This window comes from Mustela nivalis (assembly GCF_964662115.1).
Source record: "Mustela nivalis genome assembly, chromosome: 9".
In the NCBI taxonomy this organism is placed as follows: Eukaryota; Metazoa; Chordata; class Mammalia; order Carnivora; family Mustelidae; genus Mustela; species Mustela nivalis.
The window spans coordinates 59,509,608-59,534,470 of record NC_139028.1 but is presented as its reverse complement, the minus strand read 5'-3'; the positions used below and the strand labels follow the sequence as shown (position 1 = coordinate 59,534,470).

Here is a 24,863-nt window from a genome sequence, read left to right as displayed (position 1 = left end):
GCCTGCAAAGACTGGCCACTATGTCAGCTCCCACAGTTCCTTACCAGTAATGCCACACTGCCTCAAGCTTCTGTACGTACACTTAAGATGGTTCCTCTACCTAGGCTGCCTTCCCTTTCTCCCACACCCACCTACTCCTGTCCCTTAGGTGTATTAACCCCAGAAAGTCATCTCTGATCCCTGAACTGGACATGGAACAATCTTGAACAACCCTTTATCATGCCCTTCACTACAGTACTTGTATTTACTTGTGATTGTGTATTCCCCCATCTGGCCTGTGAGCCACAAAAGTGACTAGCAAAATGCTAAGAAAGCACTATGTACATAAAAACAAGAGAACAAGAAAAGGAAGAGCCAAGTGTTCTCCTTAATTCACTCAGTAAATAATCCATCCACTTATCTGTTCAACACAGATTTCCTGCATACTAGGAGCCACCCCGTACCAGGCCATGGGGATACCCTGTCCTCGTGGAACTTGAAGTTTGAGGGGCAAGGCAGACATTTATGAAGTAATGTCCATTTAGTAATTATAAAGTTGTAAGGAAAAAATACAGAGTTCTATGAAAGCATATGACATATCAGACAGGACTTTAAAATAACTGGATATTATGGTCAAAGAGTTCCTGATCTAATTTGAGGCAGAGGAAAAAGAACGAAACAATGCTCTGAGTCAGGAAGGGATACCACAACTTTCAGAACTGAAAACAGGGTAATGTGGCTAGAATGTACATTGACAGGAGATGATGCTTTTTTTTTTTAAAGATTTTATTTATTTATTAGAGAGAAACAGAATTAGCAACAGAGATAACGTGAGAGAGCACACACAGGGAAGTGACGAGAAGGAGGTTCCATCCTGAGCAGGATGACGGGCTTGATCCCAGGACCCTGGAATCATGACCGAGCCAAAGGTAGATGCCCAACGAACTAAGCCATCCACGTGCCCCTAGATGAGGCTTAAAAGACTAACACACACCACATTTTTTTGAGAATTATGGCAAAGATCTCTCTGATAAGGCCTACCATGAAGCAGGAATTCAACACATATTTGTTCACTGCTGAATAAACAAATGAGTAACCTTTGTCCAAAGAGCAATAAAAATCCTTTGATGAACTATAAACAGGAGAGTGACATGAACAGATTTGAATTTTTGAAATATCAATCCAGCCTTAATATAATGATTGGGTTGGAAGGGGCAAAACTAAACAGAGAGACAAATTAAGAGTATACTGTAATAGTCTAGCAAAAGACGTTGGCATGACTTCCACTTCCACTAAGGTAAAGGCTAGATTAATTCAGATCAATCTTTCTGCTTAGGAAAACCAGAAAAGTACCATGGATGTCTAAAAAAAAAAAGTATGTGCACACACACATATACATACAAACATATATGTATACAGATAAACATATATACATATCTATGTATACAAGATAGGTGCATGTATACATATATGTGTATTTGAAAGTATTAGAAAACTAAAAGATAAATAATTATAGGACCACATAAGGAAGGAACCCAGGAAGGTTCACCTAGAGTGTGGGGCTGCTTTTTCTTCAGGCTTCTGCCAAATGGGAGAGTGAGGAATGGAGAAATGAGGGGCCATGAAAACAGTGCTTCTTTTTTTTTTCTTTTTAAGATTTTATTTATTTGACACACAAGTAGGCAGAGCAATGAGTAACGTATACAGTTGTTAAAAATGTATGCTGCACACCTGACACTAATAACACCATATATTATAATTCAATTTAAAAAATCTTTAATAATAAAAATAAATCCTTCAAGAATGGAAGCAAAATAGAACTTTTCCATACAAGAAACACAAAGAAGTCTCACCACTAAACTTAAAATAAATGGAAATATCAGAGGGTATTCTTTAGCCAAAAGGAAAATAATTCCAGATGAATAGTCACATATGTGGGGAGAGAAAAGTAATGATAAACATATTGGAGTAAATGAAAAATATTTAGTAAACCTAAATGAATATTGCCTATATAAAATAACACTGTCTTGGAGTGCCTGGGTGGCTCAGTCAGTTAAATGTCTAACTCTTGACTTCCACTCAGGTCATGATCTCAGGATCATGAAATCGAGCCCTGTGTCAGGCTCTGTGCTGACCACGGTGCCTGCATAAGACTCTCTCCCTCTGTTGGGGCACCTGGGTGGCTCAGTGGGTTGAACCTCTGTCTTTGGCTTGGGTCATGATCTCAGGGTCCTGAGATCAAGCCCCGAATCAGGCTCTCTGGTCGGCAGGGAGCCTGCTTCCCCCTCTCTCTCTGCCTGCCTCTCTGCCTACTTATGATCTCTCCCTCTGTCAAATAAATAAATAAAATCTTAAAAAAAAAAAAAAAAGACTGTCTCCCTCTGCCACTCCCTCATATGCATGTGCTCTCTCTCTCAAGAAAACAAAACAAAACAAAAAACCCACCACATTGTCTTACAGAGTGAAAGACGGAGAATTAAAATATACAATTACACTCACATATAAGTCAGGAAGATGGATAAACGAAGGTAAGTCCTTGCTCTGTCCAAAATGGTTACTGTGCCATAAAACATTTGACTCTGATAAGTCAAGAATTCATATTTTATTACACTTTGACAAAAGTAAAATTAAATTTTTTAAAATGTCACGTCAGGAGTGCCTGGGTGCTCGGTTCAATAAGTGTCTGCCTTTGGCTCAGGTCATGATTCTAGGGTCCTGCAATCAAGCCCACTACCTTCTCCCCCCACCCCACCGTCTCTCCCCCTTGCTCTCTCTCTCTCTCTCCCTCAGATAAATACATAAAATTTTAAAAAATATTTTTCACATCAAATTTTTAAAAATTTCATGTTGTAATGTCTAGGCTAACCAGTAAGAAAGTATAAAAGAATATTTAACTCAAAGCTAAAGATGAAGGTGGCAAGAAACAAGAGATAAAAAGAACATTAACCAGGTAAGATAAATATAATGTATATAATAACAGGGTAGCTTTAAATCTACATATATCGATAATTACATTAAACATAATGAAATAAATGATTAATTTTTTTTAAAGATTTTATTTATTTACTTGACAGACAGAGATCACAAGTAGGCAGAGAGGCAGGCAGAGAGAGAGGAGGAAGCAGGCTCCCCGCTGAGCAGAGAGCCAGATTCGGGGCTCGATCCCAGGACCCTGGGATCATGACCAGAACCGAAGGCAGAGGTTTTAACCCAGTGAGCCACCCAGGTGCCCCAAATGATTAATTTTTAAAACAAACTTTTTTTAAAAACTAACTAAACTGGGACGCCTGGGTGGCTCAGTTGGTTAAGCAGCTGCCTTCGGCTCAGGTCATGATCCCAGCGTCCTGGGATCGAGTCCCACATCGGGCTCCTTGCTTGGCAGGGAGCCTGCTTCTCCCTCTGCCTCTGCCTGCCATTCTGTCTGCCTGTGCTTGCTCTCGCCCTCTCTCTCTCTGATAAATAAATAAAATCTTAAAAAAAAAAAAAAAAAAACTAACTAAACTTTAGGGATCCTGGGTGGCTCAATCAATTAAGCATCCAACTCTTGGTTTCAGCTTAGGTCATGATCTTGGGGTCCTGGAATTGAGCCCCATATCAGGGTCCCTGCTCAACAGGGAGTCTGTTTATCTCCCTCTCCCTCTGCCCCTCCCACTGCTCACTCTCTCTCTAATAAATAAATCTTTAAAAATAAATAGATAAAAATTAAGAACTACATGTTGTTTACATAGGTCTTACCTGAATTAAAAAAGACATAAAAAAGATGAAAATAAAATGTAGAAGTAGGTATATCACATAGACTATGATCAAAAGATCGCTGGTCTCACTGTATTAATATTAAAGCCATTATTTGCTGATGATTATTTAAAAAATGCAAAATTATCTATATGTAACTTATTAAAATTATAAAGTGAGCTTGGTATGGTTGTAAGACATATGAGTTAATAAATAAAAGTCAACTGCACTTCTGAATTCCAGCTATGTAGTGTTAGAAAATGAAATTTTAAAAATATTACCATTTACAATAATAAAATATTAAATATCTAGGAGTAACTAGCAAAAAAATGCACAATATCTTCCATGCTTATGGACTGGAAAACTCAATACAGTAAAATGTTAATCCCTAAATGTCAGCAGAACAAGAGTTAATGCAAGCCTAATCAAAATCCTAGGTGAAATTTTGTTTTGTGGCAGAATTTCACAAGCTGATATCAAAATTCATAAAAAAATGAAAAGACCAAGAATAACTAAATATTCTTAAAGAAGACAAGGTGAGTGAACTTGTCCTGTCAGACGTCAAGATTTAATGTAATGCTATACTAACACAGCATGGTACTGGCATGAGAACAGACAAACTACTGGAATAGAATAAAAAGTCCTGAAATACTCATATATAGATACTTCATTTACCAAAAAGGTGGTAATTGCAGAAAAACGGAGAAAGGACATTCTTTTCAATAAATGCTGCTGGACATTTGGATTTCCATATACCCAAGCAACATATACACACATCAATTCCATGTGTAAAAAGCAAAAGCAAATAATAAAGTTTCTAGTAATAATGCAGCAAAATGTCTTAGTGAGTTCAAGGTAGGCAAACCCTTCTTACATCAGATAAGAAAAGCCCAAAAATAAATGAAAAAATTGTCAAATTGGGCTATATTAAGAAATTCTTTTCATCAAAATACAACACTAAGGGAATAAAAGTACGCGGGTGGGGGATAGTGGGAGGGACTAAATAGGAAGAAGATATTTGAAAACACATATAACCATTAAAGCCATTAAAGAACTTGTACTGGAATATAAAGAATTCACACAAAACAATAAGGAAAAAGAAAAATATGCAAGAAACATCAATCAACATTACCTAAAAAAATATCCAAATGGCCAATTAAGTATATTAAAATTGTTCCACTTCATCAGAAATCTAAGGACTACAAATTAAGGCCACAACGATATACCACACACATCCACAGAACTGTCAAATGAAAAAGATCAACAATTTCAACTGTTGGCAAATATGTGGAATTGGAATTCTCACAGCGCCAATGGTGGGGGGGGGCGGTTCTAAATTGGTACTACCACTTTGAAAAAGTTGGCTCAGGGAGTACCTGGGTGACTCAGTTAAGGAAAAATGAAGCGAGAGAAATTGGGAGTGGGAGACAAACCATGAGAGACCACGAACTGAGAAACAAATGGATAGTTTTAGAAGGGAGAGGGTAGGGGGATGCGTGAGCCTGGTGATGGGTATGAAGGAGGGCACGGACGGTACGGATTGCACAGAGCATTAGGTGTTATATGCAAACAATGAGTCACGGAACACTACATCAAAAACTAATGATAGGGGGCGCCTGGGTGGCTCAGTGGGTTAAGCCACTGCCTTCGGCTCAGGTCGTGATCTCAGGGTCCTGGGATCGAGCCCCACATCGGGCTCTTTGCTCTGCGGGGAGCCTGCTTCCTCCTCTCTCTCTGCCTGCCTCTCTGCCTGCTTGTGATCTCTCCCTGTCAAATAAATAAATAAAATCTTTAAAAAAAAAAAAAAAAAAAACTAATGATAGTGATTAACATAACAAAATTTTTTAAAAAGTAAAATCAACAAGACTCAGTGAAGAAGGAAATAGGAGAAGAAAAGGTAAAGGATCTTTCTCAGGTTTCTTATTTAAGGGTCTATATCAATAATGGGACAACTTCCCAAGATAAGGTAGACTGGAGAATGAACGGAGATCCTAAATTCAGTTTTGAATATAAAAGGAAAAGTCAATTATTTTATGGACTTCAAATTATTGAAGTATCAAAGAAACAGGTCTTTCTGAGATAATGGACTAGTCAAATCCTAGTAAAAAATAACCTGCAGTAAGAGAGGACAAGAAAAGAGCTATATAGCCTTTCAATGGTATGAAATGGAGTCACAGACCTCCAAACACAAGAGAGCTAAAGAGAAAGCAGAAGTACTGGGCCTAGCAGACAAGAGGAGGCAAGAATGGCACAAAAAAGAAAATAGTATCTGACCTAGTAACACTCCTGATCAATCTGGATACGTTACCCAAGTTCTTCTACTTTCTGAAATTATCCCTTGGTACCCTCAACACCTAAGCTTAAAACAAACTGCCTCCAGGGAAGCCCTCTCTAATAACTGCTCTTCTCACCATCAAAATCACCCTGATTCAGGCTTTCATCACCTTGCTTCATATTTATCAGTCTCCTTGTTGGTCACCCTAACACCCATTTTCCCATCGTCCAATTCCTCCACTCTCCATCCTATTTCCAGAGTGACATTTCTACAACAAAACCTACAAGATAAAATAGAGGCCCTCCATGATTTCTAGTCTTATCTCTTAAAGAACTTTCGATTTAAAATCTATACCAGCTGCTTGCATTTCTTCTAATGTGACAGGCTATCTCACATCTCCATGTGTTTGCTTACAATTGCTCTTTCTTTCTAAAACGCCTTTCTTTCCTCCTGTTTTCCAGCTGGCCCAAATCTGTTTTAGAAGACTCATCTCAATGATCACTCTACTCTTTAACGCCATTCTAGTCCCCTGCTCCCAAGTCACACTGACTGCCCTCTTTTTAAGGTCACATCATAACCTGTCCCAGATTTCACAGCACCTACAACACTGTATTGTAATTATCAATTTATTGTGTCTGTATCTACCCAACTAGATTCAGATCAGGGATCACATTATCTCTTATATCCAACACTAGCACAAGGCCTGGCACGAAGTTAGTATTCAGGAGGTTTCAAGAAAATTAAAAAAAACGAAGAAATGAATAACCTTACCCCTTACTATCTATTTACTACATACATTATTTGGTCTACCAGCTATACTACTAGCCCCATAATGACAAGGAACATGTCTCACAGTTCTACATCCTCCACAGCAACTAGCAGAGTAGCATAAGTGAAGAACCCGTCATGTCAAGGAAGTTCAGATACTGCTGCCTGACCAAAAAAAATCTGGAGGAGAAGCAAAAGCCCAAGTAGCTTATCTACTAAAATATAAGAGACCACATTTATGGATAACAAACCAAAGAATAAAAAGCGCTACGGTCATCAATCTAGAACTGGACACATTTGGGATCTGTCCTCATTTTTTTTTGTGGCTAGAATGTGCTAGATTAATGCAAGCAGCATGGCCTGGTTAGAGAGCCTAGGGTATGACATCACAATACCAATTTCATTTTTTCTTTTAGACATGATAATGGTATTGTGGTTATGTCTCTTAAAAGAGTACCGTTTAGAGATAAAAACTGAAATTTATGAACATAATGACACAATGCCAGGGAGAATCTGGTGGAGAGGGTTAAGAGTGGAGGAAGTAGAAATGGACAGTTGGGTGGGGGCATGGCCATTCAGCAGTGGTAACTGCTGAAACTGGATAATGGGTGCATGGGAATTAATGAAACCATTCTCTCTACTCGTACATATATCTGAAATGTTTCACGACAAAAGTTTAAAAAAAAACAAAACAACCTACATCGAATCCAGACCTTCCATTTACTTAGCTGGGTCACCCTGAAAATTAAACTGCTCTAAACTTAGTTCCCTTTTTTTTTTAAACATTTTATTTATTTATCTGACAGAAAGAGAGAGAGAGTGGACAAGCAAGGGGAGCCACAGGGAAAGGGAGAAACAAGCTCCCCACTGAGCAGGGAGCCCCACATGAGGCTTAATTCCAGGACCTTGGAATCATGACCTGAACCCGAAGGAAGACACTTAACCAACTGAGCCACCCAGGGCCCCTCCCAGCTTAGTTCCTTACCTGGATTACATAAATAACAATGGTGGTGTCATCAGGATTAAAAATATTACATGTGGGGACGCCTGGGTGGCTCAGTTGGTTAAGCAGCTGCCTTCGGCTCAGGTCATGATCCCAGCGTCCTGGGATTGAGTCCCACATCGGGCTCCTTGCTCCGCAGGGAGCCTGCTTCTCCCTCTGACTCTGCCTTCCACTCTGTCTGCCCATGCTCGCTCTCGCTCGCTCTCTCTCTGACAAATAAATAAATAAAATCTTTAAAAAAAAAAAAATTACCGGGTGCCTGGGTGGCTCAGTGGTTTAAGCTGCTGCCTTCGGCTCAGGTCATGATCTCAGGGTCCTGGGATCAAGTCCCATATCGGGCTCTCTGCTCAGCAGGGAGCCTGCTTCCCTCTCTCTCTCTCTGCCTGCCTCTCTCTCCATCTACTTGTGATCTCTCTCTGTCAAATAAATAAATAAAATCTTAAAAAAAAAAAATTACATGCAGAAAGAGCTTTATAAACTCCAACAAGCTATATAAATGTTAACTGTTCTTAGAAGTATTATTACAGGAAAAAAAAGAAGTATTATTACAGATGATTATGGAAAACAGAGTTATATTATCATATAATAGGTGGATACTGCTAAGAAAAGAGTAACTAAAAATAGATTACTAAGTGTCTGAAAACTTGAGAACAGAAACCCTGATGATATTTATGTAAAACATGCATTTATTAACCCCCCCACATTGTTCCAGGGACCTTGACAGGAACTGGGACAGAGATAAACAGATTTAGAATTTGGAGTCCCTGAATTTAAGGGCTTAATGTCTAAAGGAGAGAGACATATGGCAAACACTGGTTATACTAAGAGCTAATAAATATGCTAACGGGTCCATCCAGGGCCCAGAAAAAATGCCTGATACATAATAAACACTCATTAACTGAGTAAAAAGTCTCACAAAAGCATAAGCTCACTCATTCAACAAATATTAATTTTACCACACACTGTTCTTGGTACCACAGATTCATCAATTAAAAAAAAAAAATCCCTGCTTAAGAGAAGCTTACATTCCAGCATAGGGAAATAGACAAGGTACCAAATAAATGAAAAATTATATAAAATACAAGAAGATGGGGGTGCTTGGGTGGCTCAGTTGGACACTTGATTTTGGCTCAGGTCATGGTCTCAGGGTCGTGACATCAAGCCCCATGTCATGATCCCTGGTCAGCACAGGGTCTGCTTGAGGATTTTTCACCCTCTCCCTCTTTCCCTCCTCTTGCACACACAGGCACATATGTGCTCTCTCTCAAATAGACAAATCTTAAAAAAAAAAAAAAAAAAAAGAATATGAGAATATGCTAAGTGCAATGGAGAAAACAAAATCAAGGAAGGGAGCTAGAAGGTTCTAGGGTGGAACAGGCAGTTTCAATTTTAAATATAGGGACAAAAAAAGGCCTTAATGAAAAAATGACATTTGAGCTATGACTTGAACAAAGTGTGGGAAGGAGACATATGAACATCTGAAGGAAGTGTTCTAGGGGAAAGGAAACATAAGTGGAAAGACTCTGAGGAAGGAATATGCTTGACAGAGAAAGTGGCAGACCAGATCACAGGGCAGTGGGAGGAAGATAGAGGAAAACAGACTGGGAGAACTACATGTGAAAAGAGATGGATTTCTGAAAATCCACACGATCTTTGGAAAACTATAAGCATTTCGGATTAAGCTAGAATATTATATGTGTAAAGGAAAACACCTTTTATGTCATATTTAAAAGATTTAAATAAACATAGTTTACAGAAAGAAGAGAGATTGAAAAGAAAAAGAAGCTTTTGCAAGGGAAAACCTGAAGACATTACATGCATCCTGACAGATGCAAAAGGAAATACAAATTGTCATCTACAAAGTATTCTTAAAAACTTCAAATATATGCTTAACCTGAACCTAACAGGGCCTATATTGTATACCTAACCTTCCGTTCCTAGTAAATAAAAGGGGTAGAGGAGCAAATTAACCTCCAAGGAAGTAAAATTCAAAAAAAGAGACATTTTATTAACTGACTGAGATTATCAGGTCAATGTCACCAAAATAATAAAAATTGTTCTAGATTAAAAAATGACCAGGGACGCTTGGGTGGCTCAGTTGGTTTAGCGTCTGCCTTTAACTCAGGTCATGATCCCAGGGTCCTAGGACTGAGCCCTGCATCGGCTCCTTGCTCAGCTGGGAGCTTGCTTCTCCCTCCCCCTCTGTCTGCTATTCTCTCTCTGACAAATAAGTAAGTAAAATCTTAAAAAAATAATTTAAAAAAATTAAAAAGAACAAATGCCACGTGTGAATAGTGTTTGCATTTTTATTTGAAGCAATCAACTATAAAAAATATTTTGGAAATGAGAGAAATTAGAATACAAACTAGTTGTTAGAGTACATTAAGGAAATCTAGTTTAATCTGATGTGGTTACATGTTTTTTTTTAAGTCCCTTACTGAACTGTTTTGGGAAATATATTATACTTTAAAAAATTAAGGAATGGGCATCTGCATGGCTCAGTCAGTTAAGTGTCTGCCTTCAGCTCAGGTCATGATCCCAGGGTCCTGGGACCAAGCCCCACGTTGGGCTCCCTGCTCAGTGGAGAATCTGCTTCTCCCTCACCCTCTGCCTGCCACTCTGCCTACTTGTGCTCTCTCTCTCTCTTTCTCTCTTGTCAAATAATATTAAAATCTTCAAAAAAAACAAAAAACAAAAAACAAGAGGGAGCAAATCTGTCAAGATATCTGTTATGTGTTAAATCCTAGAAATGGGTGTTTGGGAGATCATTATAGTATTGTTCTGACTTGTCTAGGCTTAAAAATTTTCATACTAAAGTTTAAAACTTTGATTCACCTATGATTCAAATATTTGGAAATTTGTCTTCCCTTCTACTTCAGATCTTACTTACACAAACTGAAAAATAAACACATCTTGTGACTTTCATTTGTTTAAACTATTTCCTGCATTTAATCAGTCACAAACTGATGTTTTGTCTAACCCAGTAAAATACATGGAGAAATGAAATGCCACTACACAAAGGAAAAAAAAAGTTAAAAAAAAGAGGGCTATCGCAATTAGATATAAAGGCCTTGAATTAGGGCAGAAAGAGCAGGATGACAGGATGGTTATTTCAGAGACAAAGCTGGTTACAGAGGGTCACAGCTCAAGTCCTCCTTTGTATGCCCACCACACTTGACATAACACAGGCAACAATACCCCAGCAGTATGTTCGCATCTGTCTCCATATACACTCTATGGATACCTTCTATATCTACACAGAGATGCAGCAAACTTCTAAGAAAAGGATTTGGATCTTTTTTTATCTCTGTATCTACAGTGCCTGGCATGTGGAAGACCCTCAGTAAAAGACTGCTGAATGAACACCTTCTTATTTATCTTGTGATACTAAGCTATTCTGTACACATGATATAATTCTTACACACACTCCCAACAGGTCCTCAAGACCGTCTTACCTTGTAATAATGTTCCAAGAGAATCCTGACTACTCCCTCCACGCTTTCTGCTTCAACAGGCTTCCTGGCAAACTGGAGTAGGTACTGCAAAGCATCTGCTGGGGAGGTTGCTTTACACAGATCTATGTGGAGTGCTGCAGATTTACTTGGTTTTGTCAATCGGAGTTTCTTGGTTGCAATTTCCTCCTGTTGTTGCTGCAAAGGATCAGGCAAAGATAATACATGAAAACAAAGGGTCTGCAATTTTCACTGTGCCTCACTCCCTTATACCAAATAATGTACTTTTTTAAGGAAAAAGCAGTATTATGAACTGGGAAAAGGACACTGGATTGGAGACAGGCTGAGTCGCCATTTTGCTTTTCACTAGCTCCTACCACTGTGGCCTAGTCATTTCATTCCTCCAAGTCTCAATTTCTTTCTCTGTAAAGTAGGTCTACTACCATTTTGTTCTATCTCTCAGAACTGTTTTAGCTTTAGGGTTAAAAGGACACACAAAGGATCTGCTCCATTCTTTACTTAAAAGAAATCTCAAGTTTATAAATATGTTCAGACTGTGCTGAGGCATGCACCAGGCTCATCTTCCTTGGTGAGAAAACTGGAACTGATGGGAACTATCTACAGCTCACACTGAGTAAGTCTTCTCCTTACTCCAGATAACTACCCAAACCATTCTCCCTTCATTAAAAGAATGGTAGTATAAAAAAATTAATACAGTCAAATAGCTCACAAACTATAGCCACTTAACAAATGTTTATTGAATGGTTATTCAGTGTTAGGATTTATCTCTAAGTTCCAGTTCTGCTATTATAAGTAAGTCATAATTCTTACTTTCATCATCTGTAAAATGGGAATTATGACACTACTACCAGTCTTTCTCAACTAAGGATCCTCATCTGAAGTACAGGACATGCACAATTATTTGAGTAACTCTTTTCTCAATTCTCCCAAGGATGGTGCATAACTAGAAGCTTTCTAGATGCACTTGTTATGTATAATGGTGCCCAAAAAGTTCATGTAAAAGAGAACCTGTCCCTCCAAAGCTTAAGTCAGGCCCTGTGAGTAGGTACAGAGAGCGTAATAAATAAAACAAATGTTTTAATCAAGAATTTTCCTTAACATCAGATGCATCATTTTGATATCCTGAGTAACCACCTCTTTACAAATTTACCTTTCTACAGAGAAAAGATTAGGGTTATTCTAGTCAGGAACAAAGTAGGGCATGATATAAAGGGACTGAGAATTTTGAAGTTAGAGAATTTGGGTTCAATAACCACTTACGCGTGAGAGGAGGCCAGTCCTTCTTCTATAAAAGAGAATAAAATACCTATATCATACGGATGTTTGAGAAGTCTAAAGTACAATGTCTTTGTGTGAGCATACATATAATAATAAGCACTAATATAATATCATCACTCTAAGGTAATGATTCATGCAGAATGAAATGAAGAAATGAGCTCTTTTCTTAAAATCCTTACCCACTCAAATCCTATTCTACACCATTCAGCCTTCTGTGTTACTTGGGCTCCAATCAGGTCAAAACCTGAGAAAGATTTCTTTCCATATAGAATATGTAAGGGGGAAGACAAACCACTATCTGCTATCAGTCAGCCATCAATAACATTTTAGTGAGCCAGGACCTATGATCATCATCCATGGGTGACAGAGTAGTTAGATATGAGCTGGGGGCAAGGGTAGTGATAAACAGGTGACACATGAGAAGCCTGAGGACACAACATCCTGACTCTGTGGCTCTTAACATCTTGGCAAGGCTTCCAAAACCCTGGAGCTGATAGACCAAGAGCCACAGGTGTAGAACATGCAGCCCTCCTTTTCAACCTCTGCCCCAGGGTTTCATTATAATATACTTACATTGTGGTTTCAAATCCACCCCCTACACCCCACGCCCACCGACTCCTATGGGGAAAGATGGCCAGGACAGTTCCGGCAAGAACCTGGTAGAGCCAAAAACTCATTCTCCCAACTGGTAGAAAGAGTCCCTTAGATGACTGGAAACAACCTCAGTAAGAGACCACCATAGCTATGACCCATAATCTATGCAAACACAAAAAGACACCCCTAGTTCCAATGCGGTAGCCACTCTGAGCCTGCACACTCTCCATTCTTGAGAGTGTACTATCCTTAATAAACTGTTTGTGCTTGCTACACTCTTTCTGACTGTCTTTATTTGAGCCTGGATCCTCACATAAATCTTTGTGGGAAATCCAAGAACCCAGACCTCCATTCATACAACTCAAGAGTCTCCTACACATAACAAAAGACACAGAGATAAACCAGGCATTATTTCTGTCCTTAAGGAGTCCAGACTGGTAGAGAGATATGTATACTGTGTGAAATTATTTAAGAAAAAACTCACAAAACTAAGTAGGGAGGATACAAGGGGAGGCTGGAAGGGGGGAACAGTGGCACTTTACAATTAGGGGGAAAACTGTGGATTATAGACCCTAACAGAAAAATCAACAAGAAAGAATCATCAATTACAGGCCCCAACACAGAAAGATGTACATTGCATCTCCTACAACAAATTAGCCACTCTTGGGGCTCCTGGGTGGCTCAGTGGGTTAAAGCCTCTGCCTTCAGCTCAGGTCATGATCCCAGGTTCTTGGGATTGAGTCCCACATCAGGCTCTCTGCTCAGCAGGGAGCCTGCTTCTCCATCTCTCTCTGCCTGCCTCTCTGCCTACGTGTGATCTGTCTGTCAAATAAATAAAATCTTTTTTAAAAAAGTATTAAAAAAAAAAAAGAAGAAATTAGCCACTCCTGCAACTCAGCCAGTGAGAAACTCTCATCATCCTAGACTTTCCCTTCAAAACTCCCACCTTCTTCTCCATAAATAAGGGTCCTCTTTTTTGTTTGTTGGACTTGCCTGTGGTTTTGCCATGGCTTGCATGTCCTCAATTGCACATTCTGTTATTCCCAAATAATTACATTTTGGCTGGTAAAAGAACTATTTTTAAGGTTAACAACTGATAACACTGAGTGGTAAGTACAAATAGATGAGTACAAACAGAGTACTAGCCATGGAAGCAGAGGAGGAAGGGATGAAACTATTGCTGAAGTTTTAGATGGGTCCTGAAACAAAAATGGGAAAGCAAAAATAAAGGGAAAAATGACATGCACTCCATGTGAAAGAGAAAACAGGTCCAAGAGTCTGGAGAGGTGTAAACACATGGCATGCTGGACCAAGGGTGAGTATTCCTAGGTAGTGGGAACAGAAGAACTATGGGAAAAAAGGAAATAAAAATTGTGAATGTACAGAATGCCATCGAACTACACAATTAAAAATGTTTAAAATGGGGGCACATGGGTGGGTCAGTCAGTTAAGCATCCAACTCTTTTAATTTCGGCCCAGGTCATGATTTCAGGGTGGTGAGATCAAGCCCTGCATTGGGCTCTATGCTGAGCATGGGGCCTAGCGCAAAGAGTCTCTCTTCCCCCTCCCTCTGCCCTCCCTCACTCTTGAGCCAAAAAAAAAAAAAAAAAGTTTAAAATGGTAATATATGTATTTTACCACAATTATGAAAAAGAAAAATAAAAGTGAGCTGGGGAAACAGGCCCAGAAATTTCCAGAAAGCAAATCACGGAAGGAGCAGCTCTGTGAAATGTGAAAAACTTTCCTGAGGGGGCTCTGGTTAGCTCAGTTGGTGCAACAGGCAACTCTTGATTTCTGGGTTGTGAGCCTGAACCCCATGTTGGGTATAGAGATCACTTAAAAATTTAAAAATTTTAAAAAGAAAAACCTTCCTGAATGTTGACTCATTCCAAAAGTTCAAGAAAACGAATTTCACATAAAATGAAGCAACAAAAAAGTGCCAAGTTTAAATCTCAAAGTTATATTTAAGGGGGGGGGGGGGGGAAGCAATATTCCCTACAGTCAGTGGAATATGCTATAAAAATGTGTCCACAAAACAGAAATGATAAGTAATAAGATAAGTGAAAACTTGTCAATACAATAATCTCTCTGTATTATAATCACCGGTATGCTTTTCTGTCTCTCCCACTAGGCTGTGAGCTCCTAAAGGACAAGGACCCTAAAGTGTATTGGACTTTGTAGCTCAACACCTTTCACTATACCTAATACACAGTAACCACTCAACAAACTCTTGCTGAAGGGATGAATGAAATACTTAAGAAGTTTCCTGCTGGATGGTCTAAATCCTGCTACACTAGAAGTCTGAGGACCTAGGGGTACTCTAGGGATCTAAGGATGCTTTTGACCTACTAGAATCAATTGGGGGCTTGTCAGAAATGCAAATTATTGCCTCCACCTCTCCCACCCCACTGAGTATAATCTACATTATACCAAGATCGCCAGGTGATTTGCATAAAAAGTCTAAGAAGCGACACAGGAGATAACTTGGGATCAACCTCTATTTTATAAAGAAACATCTATGAGGAGACACATGGAGAGTCACTGCTCTAACAGGGGCTCGGACCACCTGTCCTTAACTCCAAAGGAGGGAAATAACTGCTCTCCTTTCTACGTAAGCTGTTCCACAAATGGAAACTTCTGCCCCTATACAGCCTGGAACCCTCACCTGCTTTAGCTGGGTCTTGAGAATTTCTACAGACTCTACCTCCAACCCCTTAGAGTTCTGCATACAACCAATGTGTCCCCGGGAGCTTTTGGGGGGGGAGGGGGACAGGAGGTGGGAGGAGCTCCACCAGAATTTGACTCTGAATCCTCCCATCCCTCCAGAACCTTTTGAGCCACATCTGTAGAACTTAGTGCTAACGTAACCAGAATAAACTGAAATAACGGATAAGACATCTTCATACATTGTAAAGAGCTTTCTATTCTAATAACTTTATTAAGTGTCAGACTGCACATATTAAAAATGACAACAGCAGCTGCAAACGAACACGCCCACTTAAGTGTAGTTTCGGAGAGCCTATCAAAGTAGTCGGCACTCAACCCAGGTTTGCGGCGCCTGTTTTGGCAAAGCGTCTGGAGCGTGGATAACCTTCCCCTCCCCGAACTAGTCCTAGGACCCTTCCTTCCATCAATTACCTGAACCACTTTAGTGAATTCCTCGTACACCCGCTTCTTTAGGTGCGCCGCCATGACTGCCCGCGTACCCTCTCAGCTTCCGTACTCGACGAGGGAGGAGGCGGGGGAGGAATCCGGAAAACTTGCCCGGGCCTGAGGAACTCGCCACTATCCCACAAGGCAGTGGAGTTCCGAGAAAGAGAGGCCGCTCCACTGCCCTTGCCGCGGTGCAGCAGAATTTGTCCTCCTACGCCTTGTGCGTCGGGGGAACGAAAATGAGGGCGCAGAGCGAGGGGGCGGGGCCTCTAGCAGGAGGTGACTGGACTGAAGAAGCAGATGAGCCAATGGCAGCCTTCGGAGGTTCGCTGGTGGACTCAGAGTGGTCGGGAGCCTAGCATCGGAGCTGAGCGAAGGGAGGGCAAAGGTCAGAGGTGGGACGAGCCAGAGCTAGAGGCAAAACCCGGAGCAGCGGGAGGCGTTTCGGAGGAGAGACGAGCGGGAGCGGGCCCGCGGGCATTTTCGTCGTCTTTGGCTGTTCCCGTTTGCTGCTTGTAGCGTTTTTGAGCTCTCTTTAAGGTTTAGCTGTGTGACACCCCTCTCCTGCCATGGGAGTCCTTTTCCTGCTGTCTCATTCCAGTCGTTTGAAATCCATTTATTTTTAAGGAATCAGCCCTCCCTCACCCGCACCCCGATAGCTACGGGAGAGAGGAAAGAGCCCTGAGGTCAAGGGTCAGGCACCCAAGTTTCAGACTTTGATTGGCACTTAATGAACAGAGTGCCTCCGCCAGCTGACCTGACTGAGGTGTCGTGACAGTGGAAGGGAATGATACAGAAACATTTGGCAGATGGAAGTGGATTAGTCGTGTTGGTGAAACCCGCGGTCGAGTTTTTACTTCATGAAGCTTTAGCTGTTCATTGTTAAGGTCTTTCAGAAGCGCAGACGCGGGATACCGTGGCAGGTGCAGAACACCTCAACACCCAGAAAAACGGTCTTCACCCTAAAGCCCTACAGTGTCACTGGGAAGAGAGACGCCCAAACATAATCAGAGCTCAAGTGTCCTTGGATAACAGGAATGCGAGTCACAGAACTGCTGACTTCCTCAGGATTGGGGGGTCGGGTGCAGAATAATGACCCCCAAATGTGCCATTTTGGTGTGGGGAGTATTTATAGCTGAAGACAGTCGGGGCGCAACAGGCTCAGAAGAGCTGTTCACCTTCCGCGTAATTTCCTGAAAGAATTTAGAGGGCCTGTTGCCTGAGAACGCTAATACCAAAGGTAATGTTTTATCAACACCTAATCTAGAGTCCGGCAAACGTTTGTTCACCAAACATTTGCTCTATCTTTCTGTGAATTGTCTTTCTACACTTTCGGAAGAGGCACACCTCTTCCTCTTTTCCCGAGCTCAGGGTGGCGTGGAAGCCTCAAGTGCCTGTCTTTGGGCCTCATGACTTCGGGGCTCCTGTACCTAATGAAATGGTTTTTGGGTTTTTTTTTTCTCCCCTCTTGTTCTGTCTTCTAATTATTAGACCAGCCAGAGAGACTAGAAGGGAAGAAAAGTTTTCCATCCTTGCAGTGCCTCATAGAAGTACTGAAGAAACGATTTTTGCTCTAGCTTTAAAAATAGTGATTTTGGGGGCGCCTGGGTGGCTCAAGTGGGTTAAAGCCTCTGCCTTCAACTCAGTTCATGATCTCACCGTCTTGGGATCGAGCCCCGCATTCGCTCCCTTCTCACTGGGGAGCCTGTTTCCTCCTCTCTCTTTGCCTGCCTCTCTGCCTACTTGTGATCTGTCAAATAAATAAAGTCTTTTTTAAAAAATAGTGATTTTTAAAAAAATATATTTTGAGAGAGAGAGAGAGAGAGCTAGAGATGGGGGGGTTACTGGAAGAGGGCCAGAGGAAGAGGGAGAGAATCCCAAGCACTCTCCATGCCCAGTGGGGAGCCAGACACCTGGCTTGATCTCAAGACTCTGAGATCATGACCTGAACAGAAATCAAGTCCCCTGGGGCGCCTGGATGGCTCAGTGGATTAAGGCCTCTGTCTTCAGCTCAGGTCGTGATCTCAGGGTCCTGGGATCAAGCCCCGCATCGGGCTCTCTGCTCAGTGAGGAGCATGCTTCCTCCTTTCTCCTCTCTCTCCACCTGCCTCTCTGCCTACTTGTGATCTCTGTCTGTCAAATAAATAAATAAAATCTTAAAAAAAAAAAAAAGAAATCAAGTCCCATGCCCCACAGACTGAGCCACCCCAGTGCCCCCCAAATAGTGAGTTTTCCAGAAAGAAAGAAAGTCATCCCAGATCACAGAGACTACCACATGTACAAATGTGTCAGGTGAAATAAAAAGCACTTAGAAACTGTGCCTTTAGTAAATATTAGCAGCTACTGTTATTACCATTTCTATCAAATCTAAGCTGCAATTGCGAAACAAACCATTATTTTATGTGACATATATAAAAATTAAGAAAATAGTTAAGAAATTAGGAGAATTGGGGCACCTGGGTGGCTCAGTGGGTTAAAGCCTCTGCCTTCCGCTCAGGTCATGATTCAGGGTTCTGGGATCGAGCCCCAAATCAGGCTCTCTGCTCAGTGGGGAGCCTGCTTCTCCCCCTCTCTCTGTCTGCCTCTCTTCCTACTTGTGATCTCTCTCTCTGTCAAATAAATTAAAAAATTAAAAAAAAAGAAAACTCACTTTTAAAAAAGGAAATTAGGAGAATTGAGAAATTAAGAATTAAGAAAAAAAATACCTAAAATTAAAACCAGTGGTTTCTTATTGCTTATTGCTTTGTTATGTATATTTACTGAAGGAGCTCTTTTAAACTGACTTACACATATTTATATCCTTTGTCATATACTGCTGTATTTCCCTGCCTCTCTGTGCACATTAAAACTTTTCATTTCAATGCTAATTACAGGGTAATCTATTCAAAGAGTCATTAAATGGCAATCAAAGACAACAGATGTAGAGCTCAAAGGAAGTGATGGTGACATGAACTGCTATGACCCAGTCTACACATGAACAGTTGGCCAACAGCCATCTTAAGATGTATCCTGATTTCAGAGATGTTGAATGTGCATCTAAGCATCAATTATAAAAAGTACTAACATAGTTATTGTTACATATAGCTGCAGGGGGGAGTTTGGTACACTTAGAAAATGAAAGAAAATTCATGGGGTGCCTGGGTCGCTCAGTTGGTTAAGCACCTGCCTTTAGGTTGTGATCCCAGGGTCCTGGGATCTTGCCCCAAGTTGGGCTCCTGCTAAGTGGGGAGTCTGCTTGCCCCTCTCCCTCAGCCCCCCTCACCCTGTCTGTGCTATCCCACACATGGTCTCTCTCAAATTTTTAAAAATGAAAGAAAATTCAGTTTATATTGAGAGTAAACTGCATACAGGGAGAAACTAGGGCTGGACCGGTATACAAACAAGAATATTCTGCGTTCTTTAATGTTCAAATAAAAAGCTGTCTTAATTGGATTGGTGATATTTTCATTTGACCTTCATTATTGCACTTGGAGATAGAATGAAGCACCCCAGTGAATCCCTTGAGCTTCAAACAGAGTCTTCCTTGTCCCAATTGTATAGCAGCAACCCAATTTCCCCTTAGAAATTGGGGTTACTCAGACTGGTATAATAACCCCTTCTCTGCCTGTTGGCTCAGCAAAAAGAGCTCCAAATGACCAGGGGGCAGTCTCATTAGTGCTATAATGTAATGGAACAAAGACAGTGTTCTTAGTGGAACTGTCCCTCCCTTGGGGACTAAATACTCCAAAACCTCTGAACACAAGAATTCATAAATGAATTATTAGGTGTAAAAGTGACAAGAACCAGTCTTACCTCGTCTCCCTAGTCCCCAGACATATGTAGTCTAACTGTGGGAACAATGGTGCTATATTTTAGCTATTGCCATAAGGTATATACCACAGATCTGTAAAACAGCACCCCAGGGGGCGCCTGGGTGGCTCAGTGGGTTAAAGCCTCTGGCTTCGGCTTAGGTCATGATCCCAGGGTCCTGGGATCAAGCCCCACTTCGGGCTCTCTGCTTGGCAGGGAGCCTGCTTCCTCTCTCTCTCTGCCTGCCTCTCTGCCTACTTGTGATCTCTGTCTGTCAAATAAATAAATAAAATCTTTAAGGAAAAAAACAAAAAACAGCACCCCAGACTCACAATATGTTGTCTTTTGGCTAGTCCCGTGAGTCTGCAAAAGGCCATACACCGTTTTTATCATAGCAGCAACCTCTGGCTGTTGGGGTACCTAGCAAGACCAAGCAAGAGTTTCTTCACTATAATTCTTTCATCACAAAATAAACTCCGTAGGGTGTGCCTGGGTGGCTCACTCAGTTAAGCTTCTGACTCAGTTTTGGTTCAGGTCATGATCTCAGGGTCATGAGATTGAGCCCCAGGTGGGACTCCACGCTCAGAATGGAGTGTGCTTCAGGATTCTCTCCCTCTGCCCCTTTGCCATTTGCACACTCATAGGCACGCTCTCTCTCTTAAATAAATAAATAAATAATTTTATAAAAATAATCCCCTTAGGGGTGCCTGGGTGGCTCAGTGGGTTAAGCCACTGCCTTCGGCTCAGGTCATGATCTCAGGGTCCTGGGATCGAGCCCTGCATCGGGCTCTCTGCTCAGCACGGAGCCTGCTTCCTCCTCTCTCTTTCTGCCTGCCTCTCTGCCTACTTGTGATCTCTGTCTGTCAAATAAAAACTTTTAAAAATATATAATCTCCTTTGTCCAAAGCAATGTATGAAATACCATGAAGATACACAAGGTATCTATACATAGCAGAGCTGAGGAAAACACTGCAGTTAGGTGTATTAGTCAGGGCTCTCCAGGGAAATAGAAGCATAGAAGATAGGTCGATAGGTAGATAGATAGATATTAAACTTCTATAACAGACCAAGTGGCTTATAAACAGCAGAAATTTATTTCTCACAGTTCTGGAGGCTGGGAAGTCCAAGATCAAGGTGCAGAGAGATTTACTGTCAGGCGGAAGCTCACTTCCCAGTTCGTAGACCGCTGCTCACTGAGTCCTCACATGACCCAAGAGGCAAGGGAGCTTTCTAGGGTCTCTTGTAAGACACTAATCCCATTCATTAGGATTCTGCCTCATGACCTAGTTACCTCCCAAAGGCCCCACCTTTGTATTAACATGACTTTGAGGGTTAGGATTTCAACTTGTGAATTTGGGGCAGGGTCGGGGGTGGTGGTGGAGACTCACAAATCCAGTCTATAGCAGTAGGAAAAGGAAATATGAATCTGGAATATCTATCAATTCCTGTGGGATAAATCACTGCTTCTTCCCTTATGGAAAGGATCCAGTGTGTGGTAGAATGATTGCAAAATTGGCCTGATGCTCCCCCTCTCTGTTTGTATGCCTCTTGAAATGCAGCTTTGAAGCTGCTTCCATTAAGAGATGGAATTTGTGTCTCCATCCTTTGAATTGGGCTGGTTTCATGACTAGCCAATAGAAAATGGCAGAAGGGACAGCGTGACAGTTTTCTATCTAGGCCTCAGGTCCATCTACATACACATTCTCCAGACATTTTGTTTGATTTTGGAACCCTACCATTGCCATGAGAATCATTCCAACCTATACTGCTGGATATTGGGTAACCAGATGAAACAAACCAAGTGACCAAGCTGAGGTCATCTTAAACCAGCCCACTCCAGCTGATCCACCATCTGACCACAGATGCATGAGGGAGCCCAACCAAGACCATAAGACCATAAGAATTGCCCAATCTGTGGTTTTGTGAGAAATAATTAATGATTATAGCCTTAAGGCATTAAGTTTGGAAATCAGAAAGTTGTCATGTGGTCAAACAGTCCCTAAGATGTAGATTTGCAATACTGGTCTCTGCTAGATTCAGCTGGTAAGAAGACAAGTCCAAATCGATTTAGATAGCTTATTGTTCACAGCATAGCAAGGCAGCATGAACCTCGTGTTTCCATTGGTTCCCTTTGCCCCCCAAGCACCATGGAGGTGATGCAGGTGAACACAATGTACACAATAGGTCTGTAACACAGATGAAGAACACCGAATTTAGGAAACCATCAATCTCAAAAGGGGAATGCTAGCAAACCCGCCCTCTGGAGAGAGACGTTATTATACTGGTCAGAAAACAAGTCTGCCTTCCAGCCCAGTGGAGACATTTTTTTTTTTTAACAAAGATTTTATTTATTTGAGAGACAGAGAGAGAGTACTAGAGCAGGGGGACAGGGAGAAACAGACTCCCAGCTGAGCAGGGAGCTGGACACGACACAGGGCTCAATGCCAGGACCCTGAGATCATGACCTGGGCCAAAGGCAGATGCTTAACTGACCAGCCATTTCGGCATCCCAGTAGGGGCTGTTTTTTTAATCATTCTGAAATAGCTCCAGGATTGAAGCGTGATGTCAGCTTTATTATTTTTTTTTAAGATTTTATTTATTTATTTTGACAGAGAGAGATCACAAGTAGGCAGAGAGCCAGGCAGAGAGAGAGAAGGAAGCAGGTTCCCCGCTGAGCAGAGAGCCCGATGTGGGGCTCGATCCCAGAACCCTGAGATCATGACCTGAGCTGAAGGCAGAGACTTAACCCACCGAGCCACGCAGGCGCCCCTCAGCTTTATTATCTTTATGACTATTATTTATTTAAATTTTTCTTTTTATTTTTTATTTATTTTTTTTTATTTTTTTATTTTTTTTTTATTTAAATTTTTCTAAGTGAGGAAATCTCCTCTCTACCTCTAAGCAGATTTGCGAACATCCTCAAAGTTGTCAATGCCATTTGCTTAGAAATGTCAGCGTTACTCCCAATGGTTTCTTACAGAGTAGCACAGCTAACTGATTTGCAGTGCCATCAACCTATCACTTAGAAGTGTCTAGTTCCACACCACCCCTCTCCCCATCCTGGAGATATAATACCAGGGTTGGTCTCTGCTGTTGGACATCCATCAGGAGCCAGACCAGCTCTGGTGAAAGAAAATCTATACTGTAGAGCCCATGCATAGCTATTATGTCCACCATTTTCATGATTCCACTGAACAAACTCTGGGGAGCTGGAAAAAGAGGCTGGCTGATATCCATAGGTTCTATCATTGTGTCCATTTATTTTTTTAGAGCCTTTTCTAGAATGGATGCCCTCTGGTGGGCATTTGTAAGAAACACAGATACTTTCACCATTTCAAGAACACACCAACTCCTCAAGCCTTCTTTTTTTTTTTTTTTTAAAGATTTTATTTATTAGTTTGACAGAGAGAAAGTAGATGGAGAGGCAGCCAGAGAGAGAGAGAGGGAAGCAGGCTCCCCGCTGAGCAGAGAGCCCGATGCAGGACTCGATCCTAGGACCCTGAGATCATGACCCGAGCCAAAGGCAGCGGCTTAACCCACTGAGCCACCCAGGCGCCCCTCCTCAAGCCTTCTTGTCACTGATCTTCCACTCTAGGACTTTCCAACTCTAGGAAACAGAGGAACGGGGAGGACCAGCTTCCCAGGACACTGATCACAGCAGAAATGGATGGCAGAGGGGAGTAGGAAAGAATGGGAAAATAGAGAATTTAAAAAAAAAGGAGGTCCTCTAAGACAATGGAGACCTGAGAACCTGGCAGAGTGCTATGAACTAGTGTGCCTCAGTGGGGCACTCTCACAGGTTTCAGTCTTTGTGTTTTCTTTTGGATTACAATGACAGTTATATTTACCACTCATTTTTAGGTTTTCCTCCTCTGACTCTAATTCTCTGTAGTTAATCCCAATATATTAGGAAAAGTATCTTTTTGGATATTTCTTTTTTTCATAGCCCTTTAAGCCCCACAACCTTAAATCCTTTTTTTTTTTTTTTTTTGAGCACAGATTAAATTAAATTGCATTGCATTAAATGAGTATTCTCCTTCCCAATAATTTTAAACCTCTATAAATATAATTTTTGTCACTGTATAACATTGTATTATATAAAGGTAATATAATATGCTTGACTTATTTCCCATTGTTTAGCTTTTATAATTTAAGTGGGATGAAAATGTATGTTATGTTAACTGTATTATGGATTGAAAATGGGGAGGGGATATTGAAATTGCCTTTATTTAATAAAATAATTTGATAAATGGCTCACGAAGAAGGTCAGATCCTAAGGGCTTGCCTGCAGGTTAAAGCCAAAGCAATAAAGGAGGTAGATAACCAGAATGTGGTCTTCTCCTAGCAAATGACAAAAGCACAAGAGGGCTGATGGAAACTTGGCATGCCTCTAAAGCCCGAGTTTAGAACTGGTGCAGTCACTTTGCTGCATATCCCATTGGCCAGATTAAATCATGAAGCCAAGCGTGAAGTCACTGGGGTGGGAGGATTACTCCCACCTACAGAGAAGCATGGCAAGAACAGGGAGAGAAGAAAAAATAGGAAACAAATACAGTCTGCTAGGGGAAAGCCCCTAGTGATAGGGGTGACTTTAAGAAGCGATGAGACCAGTCCTCAATTTGAAGTTATTTGCATTTCTGTCTGGTAAACTCTCTCTCCTTTATGTGCCTATACTTGCCACAGTCAACTGTGTGCACAAATAGCTCATGGGAGTAGCATTTGTAAAAATTCGGAAAAAGATGTGTGTGTTCCATCTGGGTGAGCATTGTGTAGAACAGCGGTAAACAAGCTCAGGACATCTAGATGATCCATGAATCC

General features: G+C 41.2%; 1 protein-coding gene and 1 long non-coding RNA gene across 2 annotated transcripts in view; one reads left to right on the top strand and one right to left on the bottom strand.

Annotated features, from left to right (window-relative positions):
- INTS4 (integrator complex subunit 4) overlaps nt 1–16,504 on the bottom strand; it is a 117,848-nt gene extending 101,344 nt beyond the window's left edge. The window contains exons 1-2 of the mRNA XM_082749532.1: nt 16,241–16,504; nt 11,213–11,407 (exon numbers count right to left, since the gene is read on the bottom strand). Of these exons, the coding sequence (XP_082605658.1) occupies nt 11,213–11,407; nt 16,241–16,294 (249 nt within the window). The 5' untranslated portion in view covers nt 16,295–16,504. The remainder of the gene's footprint in view (nt 1–11,212; nt 11,408–16,240) is intronic.
- A 101-nt stretch (nt 16,505–16,605) lies between these two features.
- LOC309873622 lies at nt 16,606–19,687 on the top strand. Its single transcript, XR_014316433.1, has 2 exons — nt 16,606–17,495; nt 19,129–19,687. It is a non-coding gene; the product is annotated as an uncharacterized lncRNA (long non-coding RNA).
- Nucleotides 19,688–24,863: the final 5,176 nt, after the last annotated feature.